This window comes from Silurus meridionalis, chromosome 6, assembly GCF_014805685.1.
Source record: "Silurus meridionalis isolate SWU-2019-XX chromosome 6, ASM1480568v1, whole genome shotgun sequence".
In the NCBI taxonomy this organism is placed as follows: domain Eukaryota; kingdom Metazoa; phylum Chordata; class Actinopteri; order Siluriformes; family Siluridae; genus Silurus; species Silurus meridionalis.
The window spans coordinates 11726524-11740037 of NC_060889.1; the positions used below are offsets into that span (position 1 = coordinate 11726524).

The 13514-nt window shown below is 39.3% G+C and overlaps 1 protein-coding gene across 6 annotated transcripts in view; it reads left to right on the top strand.

Annotated features, from left to right (window-relative positions):
* The first annotated feature begins 7287 nt into the window (after nucleotides 1-7287).
* ank2b (ankyrin 2b, neuronal) overlaps nucleotides 7288-13514 on the top strand; it is a 96413-nt gene continuing 90186 nt past the window's right edge. For 3 of the 6 annotated variants that reach the window (XM_046850872.1, XM_046850873.1, XM_046850875.1), the window contains exon 1: nucleotides 7290-7950. In XM_046850872.1, coding sequence (XP_046706828.1) covers nucleotides 7822-7950 — 129 coding nt within the window. In that variant the 5' untranslated portion in view covers nucleotides 7290-7821. Of the gene's footprint in view, nucleotides 7951-13514 lie in introns of all 6 variants that reach the window. The other 3 variants (XM_046850871.1, XM_046850874.1, XM_046850876.1) reach the window with 3 other exon arrangements.

A 13514-nucleotide genomic window follows, 5' to 3' on the forward strand; every position in this document is an offset into this window, starting at 1 on the left:
ATCACACTAAACCATATCTGATAGTTATGTAGAAATAACCATCCCAGAGATGTATCACCTGCATCTGCTTTTTTTTTATTTTTATTATTTCCCTCGGCTTCTTGGTGGCTGTAACTATATAACTGCCATTAGTAATATTTGTGGCTTTGTGAATTCTAATCTTCAGCAGCAGTGTTTGTGTGTGTGTGTGTGTGTGTGGGTGCGGGGGTTGTTTAGCTGACGAGCCACATTTTCAAGCTGTTTATTCTAGTCCAAATGTGCCTGCTTTCCTTTGGTGACTTGAAGTTGTTAATTAAACAAACCCAAGCGAGAAAGAGCAGTGAAGAGCACACGAGTGGGCGGGTCCTAATGCAACCACCAGATTAACTCTAATCCCTGTTCTAATTGTGCCCCTTATTTCAGTTGTTAGCACAGGCATTAAATGAAGGACAAAATCTTCTTTTGTGGCAGAACTAGTGTATGTTTTAATTTGTGAGAGGAAATATAGTGCGTATTCAGTAATTGTGTGTTTCTTTATCATGCACCAGTAACTACAGTTCATAGGGTATCTAAGCGTTACAGTACACAGTCTATACACCTGACCAAACTTGGGACAATAGTAGAACTGAACGAGTGTGATCTTAATCATTATATTAATGATTAGATTAATTATTAATCATTACATTCATTATTATATTCATTGGGGTGCTTTAAACATTGTGTTTCCAAGAGCCTGTTTTGTTCTTTGTGTAGCTGTAATGCATTCAATGCAAAACAAAGTGTGTGTGTGTGTGTGTGTGTGTGTGTGTGTGTGCGTGCGTGTGTGTATAAGCCAGGCAATGAATGAGATCATCTTTGTAGGTGGGATTTTGTGGATTTTTTTATTCTTGGGTGTGAACTGAAGGTTCCATTCTTTGTCCCTGTTTCTCTCTCCTTTTCTTTCATGTGTGGTATTGTAGCTAGAGAATGCTTTGTCTATATCTAAGGGAAACTTAAAAAGAAATCAAATAAAATAACCTTAAAAAAAAAAAAAAAAAAAAAAATATATATATATATATATATATATATATATATATATATATATATATATATATATTATATAGTATATTTTAACAACATCCTACCCTCCCAAAAAACTCCATCTCTTACCTTTTTCTCCTGTCTATTCTTCAGATGTTAATTGATTGGCTCATGCCCTTAAACTCTAGGGACTTCCAGTCAGGATGAAAATGCACAGAGGACCACTCGTCTCCTTTGGAAACGCCTCAGCTTTGTTTCCATGGGGACTCAAAGCTGCAAAGAGGCGAAGGAGGAAGTGGTGCTTAAAATAGCCCGACTTCTACTACCATCACACCGCTAATCTGAACAGTGCTCACTGCTACTTGATTAAATTTCACAAGAATTGTGAATGTAGGATGCTGATAGTTTTGCCTTTATTATTTTTACTCTTATTTTGGGTTTAATATGGCATGACTATTCAACAAATATACAGCAAAAGGCATGTAATTGAGAACAAAATATTTACTTTGTATTGTGTTTGTGTGTTATTTGCAATAATAATGCTCACTGTTGCTCTAATTAGACAAAGTTTCACTGATTTGTGTGGCAGCTTAAACATCAATGTGTTAAAAAAATCCTGACATTTGATGCTGCTGAAGCTCGCTGTGGTGCTTATAGGTCATGAAGGAGGAGACTAAGAGAAACATCAGAGTTCTATATACAGTAACACCACAGACCAGTCAGAGGGACTAGTTTCATAGTATCATTACTTACTTAGTTTATTTCATTTACAGAAACCAATAAGAATCATTTCCACTGTTTGTGTGTGTGTGTGTGTGTGTGTGTGTGTGTGTGTGTGTGTGTGTGTGTGAGAGAGAGAGAGAGAGAGAGAGAGAAAGGTTTTAGGTAAGCCAGTCTAACCTGCATTAGGCATTCTATGAATGTATCTCCCTGCCATCATCTGAACATTTTTTTTCTTGGCTCACATAATACTGCCATGATTTCAGGAAGTGCCAAAAAGGAAAGCCATCTGCCCTCTCTTTCTCTCTCTCTCACACTCTGTGTCATTTTAGTTCTGTATTTACAGTATGCATGTGTGTATGCATGTGTGTGTGTGTGTTGTGGGGGGTCACACATGTAAGTGTGTGTAAAACTACATGTGTTGGACCCACTATGCCTTTCAGCCTAATAATCACAAGTTATCATCATAAGTGATGTGTTCTTCGCTGATACCACAAAGTTAGAATCCATATACATATTTATAATGCACATAAAACAGCTTTATAAACAGCATGTACAGTGGAACCCGGTTATGTCGCCGGCGCAGGGGACGCCAAAAAGCGTCGAGATAACCGATGATCAGGATAAACGAAAACCAATATGGCGGCAATATATTAACATGTGCTTGAAATTTCTTTATGTACATGATGTGCGTTAATAAATGAGAATGTACATGCACGTGTTTTTGGAGATTTTTTTACACAACAGCGTTGATGCGATTTGTTTGATGAAGGCATGCTATAAAAATGTACATACATTTTTGTTAACAACAAAAGGCATAGAGATTTACCAGTATACAATACAAACCACTGTCAATTCCCGAAACAAACCTTTATTATATTCTCCAACATTGCAAACACAAAGATCGCTCACAAAATCACAAAAAACGTGCGGGATGTAGTTCGTTTTTACAAAATGTGAACCAGTGTCAACATTAATAAAAAAAATGTATAAAAAGATAACTGACATTAAGTGGCAAAATTGTCCCCCCTTGTGCTCGAGATATTAGGGTTTGGCGACATAAAAGAATCGACATAACCGATGAGAAAATGCTAAGACAAAGCGAGAAGTTGGCGGTTCCACTTCAAAAACGTCAACTTAATAGGATTGGCGAGTTAACCAAGGTCGAGATAAGTGGGTTCGACTGTACTTGCATTCATTTTTTACCGTTTTATTTATGTACCTGTTTTTTTTTTCTTGAAAAAGGCATCTGTAAATTTGCTGACAAATTTACTTTACTTTTTTCTTTCAGAAATTCTTAATAACTTAAATTCAATTAAATTCTATACTATTCTATACTATCTATGAATTACAGTGCAAATCCACACACAGTTTTTAAGTTACTCAGTAACTTAATGGATCGTTTAGTGTTCATGTATAACTCTCCCAAGCTGCACAGAGTGATCTCTAAATAAAAGAGAACTCCATCTAGAGGTGAATAAGTGTCTCCTAACAAATTCATGTCACTATATCAACAAGTGTATGTGGAACTTTCACCATACATGTTCCTTTGCAGGTTGTTACGATCGAAAACTATAACATAGATTTTTTTTATATTATTGTCTCACATTGATTGTAAGTTACTGCCTGTGAATTATTTTATGACTGACTTACTACTGTTACTATTTACTTCTGTTAGAACTGCTATTATATACAACTCCTCATCACAGTATTGTTTAATAATAAAAATTTACAACTCTGTGGAAAAATATCTAATAACAATACATATTTAAATGCACCTATCAGCCCTGATATTAAACCACTGGACAGGATGAAGTGAATAGCTTGTTGCAGTGTCACCTGTCAAAAGGTAGGCTATATTAGACAGCAATTGAGCAGTCACTACTCAAAATGTATGTGTTTAAAGCTGAGTGACATTGACAAGGACACATTGTGATGGTTAGAGCATCTTCAAAACAGCAAGTCTTGTGGCATGTCTAGTGTGTAGTGCTTAGTGCTAACCAAAAGTGGTCCAAGGAAGGAAAAACAGTGAAATGGTGTCAGGCTCACAGGAAGGCTAACCTGTTTGGTACGATTAAATGGAAGAACAACTGGAGGACAAAATTCTGAGAAAAAAAAAGATTGCTGACTATAACTGAAAGGTGTCAGAACACACATCTTATGAATGGCTGAGTGTGTGTGCTTTGCTTACCTGTGGAAGAAATATTACAATGAGAAGAATGCAGACTGCAGAGCAATGTGATGCTCTGAGCAATGTTCTGCTGAGAAACCTTGGGACCAGGTGTTCATGTGGATTTTATTTTGACTCAAACCACCTACCTAAATATTGCTGCAGACAACATGAAAATGAAAATGAATGGTTTAAGAAAAATTACAAAAAGCTTCTCCAAAGTGCTTCCAAATTCCCCATATCCAATCGAGCATCTGTGGAATGTGCCAGTAAACAAGCCTAAACCATTGAGATCCCGCCCACCTCGCAACTTTCAGGATTTAAATGATCCGTTCCTAATGCATTAGTGACAGGTACCACAGCACACCTTCAGAGATCTTGACGGGCCTTGATGGTTTAGAACTGTTTTAACTGCAGTTCAACTCAATTCAATACAGTTTTATTTGTATAGCACTTTTAATAATGGGCATTGTCTCAAGAGGGAACTCTTTCTCATCTGGGTGGCACCGAATGTCCATTTATTACAGTTAAACGGTGTTGAGGAGTGCAGTGATTATGATCAGATGCAAACTGTAGTCCTGAGTAAGTGTAGCAGATTGTTGACATTAAGTAGGGTCCAAATCCATCCTCAAAGCTCCTGTGTTACTCCGTAATTTAATGGATCCCCAGGCCATTAATGTTAAACCATCCCCAGCTGCACAGAGTGGCCTCCAATCGAAGAGAACATTATCCAGAGGCAGGCTGGGATGAAGCGGGCGGATCCAAGGAGTGGAGAGGAGACTGCACAGTCAGGAGCTACATGATATTAGACAGGTGTCATTAATGTGATATCTTATTGGTGTGTGTTTATGCTATTCAAATGTTCAGAAATATTAACATTCTGTATGTGAGGTTGGACACTAAGAAAGGATAAAGGGATTTATACCGATTGGCCAGTCAGAGGGACCGAGCTGAGAAGGATTTGCTGCAAGTTAGAGCAATAAAGGTTGGAGATTAAAATTTGTTGACTAGTGAGGAGAGTATGTTGAGAAGATGGAGGGAGTATTTTGAGCAGGTAGAAGTATGGAGATGTTTAGGAGAGATGGCAGTGGTGTTTTTAACAAGATTGTTTAACAAAATTCTGGAAGGTGAGAGGATGCCTGAGGAATAGAGAAGGAGTGTGCTGGTACCGATCTTTAAGAATAAGGGAGATGCGCAGACCTGCAGTAACTACAGGGGAATAAAGTTGATCAGTTAGTAGTAGGAAGAGTAGTGGAAGCCAGGCTGAGAGAAGAAGTGACTATCTGTGAGCAACAGTATGGTTTCATGCTGAGGAAGAGCACTACAGACGCCTTATTTGCTTTGAGAATGTAGATGGAGAAGTATAGAGAAGGTCAAAAGGAGTTACATTGTTTGTTTGTTGATTTAGAGAAAGTGTATGACAGGGTGCCGAGAGAGGAGTTGTGGTATTGTATGAGGAAGTCAGGTTTGTCAGAGAAGTATGTTAGGGTGGTGCAGGACATGTATGAGGACAGTGTATTAGCAGTAAAGTGTGCAATAGGAATGGCAGACTGGTTCACAATAGAGGTTGGACTGCATCAAGGATTGGCTTTGAGCCCTTTCTGTTTGCAGTTGTGGTGGACAGGTTGACAGACAAGATCAGACAGAAGTGTCCGTGGACTATGATGTTTGCAGATGATATTGTGATTTGTGGTGAGATAAGGGAGCAGGGTGAGAAGAGCCTGGAGAGGTGGGGGTACGGGCTGGAGAGAAGGGGAATGAGTCAGTAGGAGTAAGAGAGAGTACATGTGTGTGAATGGGATGGCAGTGGAGCCGTGCGGTTGCAGGAAGAAGAGGTGGAGAAAGTGGAGGAGTTCAGGTACAACAGTCAACAGTGCAAAGTAATGGAGTGTGTGTTAGAGAAGTGAAGAAAAGAGTGCAGGCAGGGTGGAGTGGGTGGAGAAGAGTGACAGCAGGAGTGATTTGTGATAGAAGAGTATCTGTAAGAGTGAAAGGGAAAGTTTATAGGACTGTGGTGAGACCTGCGATGTTGTATGGTTTAGAGACAGTGGCATTGACTAGAAGACAGGAGGTGGAGCTGGAGGTAGCAGAGCTGAAGATGTTGAGGTTTTCGTTGGGAGTGATGAGGATGGACAGGATTAGAAATTTGTTTATTAGAGGGACAGCACATGTAGGATGTTTTGGAAACAAGGTGAGGAAGGCGTGATTGAGATGGTTTGGACATGTACAGAGGAGGGACATGAGGTATATGCTGTAGAATAATGCTGAGGATGGAGCCACCATGAAGGAGGAAAAGAGGAAGGCCAAGGGGAATTATGGATGTGGTGAGGGAAGACATGCAGGTAGTTGGTTTAAAAGAGGCAGATGTAGAGGACAGGGCGATATGGAGATGGATGTTCCGCCATGGCGACCTCTAATGGAAGAAGCCGAAAGAAGAAAGATTATAATATTAACATTAATTAAAACAATGAGTTAATAAGATGTCATTACTAATGATATTTAACTTATTGGTTGTCTATGTATACACAAGATTATTTCGTGATGGGCTAAGGATTAATTCATGCATTATCATAATAAGCACATAACTTAAATATTGATATATTCCTACTTGTAGACTGTATAGTAAAGTGTCATCGCAATATCAGTATTGATTATGTCTTCTGATGATACACAGACAGTGTAGGCATGTGGCTGATTTCTTTACCAGTATTTAATGTAAAAAAGGTAACCAGCCAGCAGATGGCATCATAGTGAAACAAAACAAGGTGCGTGACGTGGTGAAGCGCTGTGCCAAAATAGTTTTTTCTACATCGATATTTCAGTTTTACCATCTTACTGTTGGCATCTCTTTATATGCCTGCTGAAGAGGGTTTATAAAATATTTAGGATTTTTTCAATAGCTTCTAATGAAGAATTTATTCTTAGCTAAATATAAATGCCCAAAGGCGTGGCCTTTTTATTTTTTATTGGTTAGTTATTATTAAAATATGTTTTATTAATCCTTATTTAGACTGTAGACTGCAAATTGTATTATTTACATGAAGAATATGATGGATGTGGTGGTACACACAGGCACGTTCTTTGATGTGGTTTCTGGGGCTTCTTCAATGTGAGGACAAGCCAGAAATCTATCAGAGGGGGATTCACACATTCGGTACGTGTGTGCTGGGATTTTACAAGCTCGGTTTGCCTTCATGTGAAAGTAGACTGCACCATTCTCTTGTCCTGATGGGTGGGAAGGACATCTACAGGCATGCTTGGGGGATGCTAGGGAAGGTGCTCGCTTAGAAAATGTCATCTTTCTTCCCCCTCTGTGTATCACACATGGTTGCATCCATTTGCCCTACCGAGTGGGTACAGTGTGGAAGTGAGAAATGTGATTGGTCGCATTATGGTGTTTTTTTCTGATGGTTGTTAATGTAGTCCTGAAGCAGTGCAGTGTAGCCCACCGAGGGATAGGTTACCCCCTCATTCTGTCTCTCTTGGGATCACTTATTGAGCTTCTCCCATCCCATCATCTTTCTATATCTCACACATTCGTGTCATTTGTCTTACGCTGTTACACAGAGACGAGACAGAGATGGACTAGTCTATTCAGAGAGCTGTCGTGGGTGGACTACAGCCTCTCTCTCTCTTTCTCTTTCACTCTGGTTTACTTCTGATCTTATCCTATACCCCTCCTTTTTTGCATTGTTTCTCTCGCATACACTCCACCACCTGAGTTGGACGCTGTAACCCAGAGTGAGGAGGAGGCTGCTCTTGAGTCTGGACTAGTCAATTCAGAAAGCTCTTGTGCCTGTCTCATTCTCCTTCTGCGCTATTGCAAAGAGTGCAGGTGGTCCTTCTCTGCCCTTGGGCAGGAAAGTCACCTGCTGTTGTAAGTTGGACATCTCTGGTATTTTTTATCTCTTTGTGGAGAACGTGTATCCGTTATGGCGCACGCGGCAGCGCATCTCAAAAAGGCCCGGATGGAGATGGACCAGCAGCCGGACACCAAGGCACTGGAGAAGGCGCGTGAGAGAAGGAGACGCTCTCGAGAACGGGCTGAGCGCAGACGCAAGGTACGCCACACGCCAAGCCGCTTTTTTTCATGCCTCCCCCATCAGCAGCATGGGCACCGATGCTTCCTAGAGTCCCAGTATTTCATCCCACCCATACCATCTCACTTCCAGTTACACCATCTTATAATTCAGTGATCTCCAGGAATTTTTTTACCACTTTCATATTCCTTTTCCCCACTAAACAGATCTCAGTATTTTAGTCATGTACACATCTTTATGCAGCCTTTACACAGCTGCAGCATAGATTTATTCCTCATGCCATTATTTGGTTCGTCCCTTCTTATTTATGCATTTGTTAACATCCGGCTTGTGCCTGTTTCTGTTCATGTGTATATATTCATCTCTATCACACCATTTCTCGGGATCACACTGTATGAAAGCACCCTTGGCGTACCTCTTAGATTAAAAAATCGACCCCATTCAGCTATTTGCCAGCATCTCTGTCTTGTCTTGCTTCATTAATCTCTTCATATCACACTGGCCGGTGTCACACTGAGCCTTGTTTGAGTCCTACTGCAGCATCGCATATGCGTGCAGTACATTTGCTGCTATGCGACTGTGTATTTGGGAATCCACCGATTGTACACAAGAACATTTGATCAAGGGCATATCTTAGAAAAGCAGTAAAATGCATCCACTAACACTGAATTCCTAATATTTGATGAAAGGCTGTTTGAATAAATGTGATGCATCAGGAAAAGAAGACATGCGCTGTGATTTACAGTTATTCCCATATGATCTTATGCCCATGTTTTTGTTTCTAAGGAGACTGAAACGTGTTCATTATTCTTGCCTCAATCTCTCAGAAGGAAAGCTCTATTTCTACGTATGAAAAAAAATGCAAACAGCACAAAGTTGTCATGCTTTTTAGTCAAAATTTAAATCATTGAATTAAGAAACAAAAATTGCAGCATTTACTTCACGATACGTTTCCTGCAGTTTAATGTATAGTGGCATGTGTCTATTATTTGCCGAGGTGCTCATTGCATAAATTACTATAATCACGAATGTTGTACACAGCTTTGTAGAAAATAAATAAATGACTAACTAATGTTACTTTCCAATTCAATAAATACACAGGACACTTTTTCTAATCGGAAACAGAAAAGAAGAAGAATAGGATTTCACTCAGTACAGAGACTGATGATTATGTAACATTAATACTGGACGGAAACTAAAGCGTACTTTAAATGGTGGTTTGCAGGGGAAAACATCAAACATTGAAAGCTTCACCACAAATTATTGACTTGTCGCGTTGGTACAAGGAGGTACGATTTACGCCACTGTTTCACGTTCGGTACTTGTTTTGTCAAGTCTGTAGCTAATAAAGCAAAGCAATAGGATCTGTTAGGATTTGTTTCTTGTGTAGAATGGCAGCATAAAGTGTTGTAGATTAAATGCGAGGCATGAGTTTGCTGCCAATAATGGCTGTAGTAAACTCTCGTGGTTATATTTCAAATTGTTGAAATTGGATATTTCATATCGGTGTCATTCCTCAGATGCACTGTCAGTACAAATATCAGCTGTTTGTGTGACTGGATAAAACTGAATTATTGGTGGTCTAATGTTTGTGCAGTGATTTTACTGGGAACATTATACACAAATTCAAAACATGATATTAGCCATTAACTTAAAATGGTTGAAAAGTGCTGCAATGCCATGCTTCTGGAAAGTAATTGAAAAATGTTTATGAAAATAAAGTACATGAGTGTCGGTACCAAAAGAAATGCAGTGTCTTTAGATTTTAAAGACAGTTTTAGTCCCAAGTTATTTAATGTGTCTTAAAACAGTGGCTTGTAATATTTTGTAATATTGTAAATGTTATGTAGTTGTAATGGTAAAGGTGTTTTATTTGTACTTTTATTTTGACATATTTAGTTGTGGCTGCATATCAACCTGGATTCAAAAGTATCTATTTATTCTTTATTGTGTGGGTGTGTTGTGTCTAGACCAGATATTATTAAGATTTTTTCCCCAAGGGAAATCTAACCGATGTTCCCTGATCTGAATAAGTAAGAGCTGCTGTAGCAGCTACAATCACCTTCCCCACTTCTTCTCTCTTTTTGTGATTTCTGATGTGCTCTAGACTCTTCATGAATTTCACATGAGAAGCTAGAATATGTGGAAGCTCACCCAGTGTGGATGAAAGCTGCAAAAAGTGACAAGACATTTTTAATGTTTCAGGAAAACGCTTGGGACTGAATTTCTGCTCTTTCATAGAGAGTCTACCTCCTTCTGTGCAGTTCACTCCATTTTTATTTATAAACGTGCTGAATATTTGACACACATGGAAGACCTCTGTGGTTCTTCCTTAAAATGTTACTATGAAGTTGGAAACACACAATTGCATAGGATGTCTTTTGGATGTGACAGCATTGAATTTTCCATTCACTTGAAGAAGGAGACCCAAACCTGTTCCAAAGGCAGCTTCATGAAGATATGCTTTACATTGTTTGGAGTGAAAAAAACTTGAATGGTCTGCTATAGAACTTTGACCTCCTCTCTCTTAAACACCTTTAGGATGAATTAGAACACTGACTACACCCCAGAACTCCTCACTCTACATCAGTACATGACTTTACTAACGCCCTTGTGGCTGAAGGAGCACAAATCACCACAAGCACACTACAAAATCTAGTGGAACATCTTCCCATAAGAGTGGAGGTTATTATAAAAGCAAATTGGGACTAAATGTGGAATAAGATGTTCAAAAAGCATGTCCGAATCTTATAGTTCAATGTCCACAAACATTTAACCATAGATATATATGTTAATGCCCTGTTTTACAACCTTGCAATGCAAATTCATATTTTGCTCTGGATTTATGGGAGTTTTTAAGGCAAATGCTAAACAAGTCAGACTTTTGAGATAGATTCACTTTATTTCAACAGCTGCACGTAAATGACTCTCAAGTAAACTAAACCTACTTCAATTAATGCTACTTGGTATTGATCTTTCTGTATAGACACATAAATATTACACAAATACATTTAAGAATAAAATCAAACTGGCAAACCACCTATTTGAGGAACTCCAAAAATATTTTTCTTTTACAGTATCACAAAAGTGAGTACACCATCACATTTCAGCAACCATTTAAAAAATAAGTCAACATGATGCACAGCACAAGGACTCGACCCTTGCAAGGTGTGTTTTATGTGGAACCCATTTTGGAAAGCCTCTGTATGACCCTATCCACTTTACTGTAACTCAGATTCAGAGTGTTACCAATCTTATAGCCTAGGCCAGGGGTCACCAACCTTTTTGAAACTAAAAGCTACTTCTTGGGTACCGATTAATGTGAAGGGCTACCAGTTTGATACACACAGTTTTCAGTTTGATCTGAAATAACACATTTGCTAAATTTACCTTTTATTATGTGTTATTATTAATAATTAATGATAATTATCTATGTGAAGACACTGAGCATGTTAATAATTTATCATAATAATTATCAACAATGATTTACAAAGTAGGAAAAAGCTATTTTTAGAAAACGCCCACGGGCTACTCATGTGGTCATTGTGTGTACCACGTTGGTGACCCCTGGCCTAGGCCATCTTTGTGAAGGGTAACAGTTCTAATTCTCAAATACTGTTTTACAAGCTGCACATTGACTACTGTAAAATATATCCAAGTTTAATTGTTACAGTATTGTCCCTTGAGTAGATATACTAAAATGGTTGCTGAAATGTGCTCTATATATACAGTACAGACCAAAAGTTTGGACACACCTTCTCATTCAAAGAGTTCTCTTTATTTTCATGACTATGAAAATTGTAGAATCACACTGAAGGCATTAAAACTATGAATTAACACATGTGGAATTATATACATAACAAAAAATTGTGAAACAACTGAAAATATGTCATATTGTAGGTTCTTCAAAGTAGCCTCCTTTTGCTTTGATTACTGCTTTGCACACTCTTGGCATTCTCTTGATGCCTACTTTGAAGAAACTACAATATGACATATTTTCAGTTCACTTTTTTGTTATATATATAATTCCACATGTGTTAATTCATAGTTTTGATGCCTTCAGTGTGACTCTACAATTTTCATAGTCATGAAAATAAAGAAAACTCTTTGAATGAGCAGGTGTGTCCAAACTTTTGGTCTGTACTGTATATATAATATATAAACTTTTGGTCTGTACTGTATATATTATATATATAAACTTTTGGTCTGTACTGTATATTAGATGAATTAGATGACGTGGTAGATGGTGTACCTAGGAAAGAACGATTGGTGATTGGGGCAGACTTTAATGGGCATGTAGGTGAAGGGAACAGAGGTGATGAGGAGGTGATGGGTAGGTATGGTTTTAAGGAGAGGAATGTGGAAGGGCAGATGGTGGTAGATTTTGCTAAAAGGATGGAAATGGCAGTGGTGAACACGTATTTTAAGAAGAAGGAGGATCATAGGGTGACGTATAGGAGTGGAGGAAGGTGCACACAGGTGGACTATGTGCTATGCAGGAGATGCAACCTGAAGGAGATTGGAGACTGTAAGGTGTTGGCGGGGACAGTGTAGCTAGACAGCATCGGATGGTGGTCTGTAGGATGGTTTTGGAGGCGAAGAAGAAGAGGAGGAATGTAAGGATTGAAAGAAGAATAAGATGGTGGAAACTGAAGGAGGAAGAGTGTAGTGTGAGGTTCAGGAAGAGGTCAGACAGGGGCTCGGTGGTGGTGAAGAGGTGCGGATGATTGGGGAACTACTGCAGGAGTGATGAGGAGGCAGCTAGAAAAGTACTTGGTGTGACATCTGGAAATAGAAAGCAAGACAAGGAGATGTGGTGGTGGAATGAGGAAGTGCAGGAGAGCATTAGGGAAAGAGGTTGGCAAAACAGAAGTGGGATCGACAGAGTGATGAGAAAAGTAGGCAGGAGTACAAGGAGATGCGGCAGCAGGTAAAAGGGATGTGGCGAAAGCCAAGGAAAAGGCATATGAGGAGCTGTATAAGAGGTTGGACACTAAGGAAGGAGAAAAGGAGTTATACCGATTGGCCAGGCAGAGGACCGAGCTGGGAAGGATGTACTGCAAGTTAGAGCAATAAAGGATGGAGAGGAAATGTGTTGACTAGTGAGGAGAGTGTGTTGAGAAGGTGGAGGGAGTATTTTGAGCAGCTGATGAATGAGGAAAATCACAGAGAGAAGGTTGGAGGATGTGGAGTTGGTGAAGCAGGATGTAGATAGGATTAGTAAGGAGGAAGTGAGAGCAGCGATTAAGAGGATGAAGAATGGAAAGTCGGTTGGACCAGATGACATACCGGTAGAGGCGTGGAGATGTTTAGGAGAGATGGCAGTGGAGTTTTTAACCAGATTGTTTAACAGGATTCTGGAAGGGAGAGGATGCCTGAGGAATGGAGAAGGAGTGTGCTGGTACCGATCTTTAAGCATAAGGAGATGTGCAGACCTGCAGTAACTACAGGGGAATTAAGTTGATCAGTCACACCATGAAGTTATGGGAAAGAGTAGTGGAAGCCAGGCTGAGAGAAGAGGTGACCATCTGTGAGCAACAGTATGGTTTCATGCCGAGGAAGAGCACCACAGATGCCTTATTTGC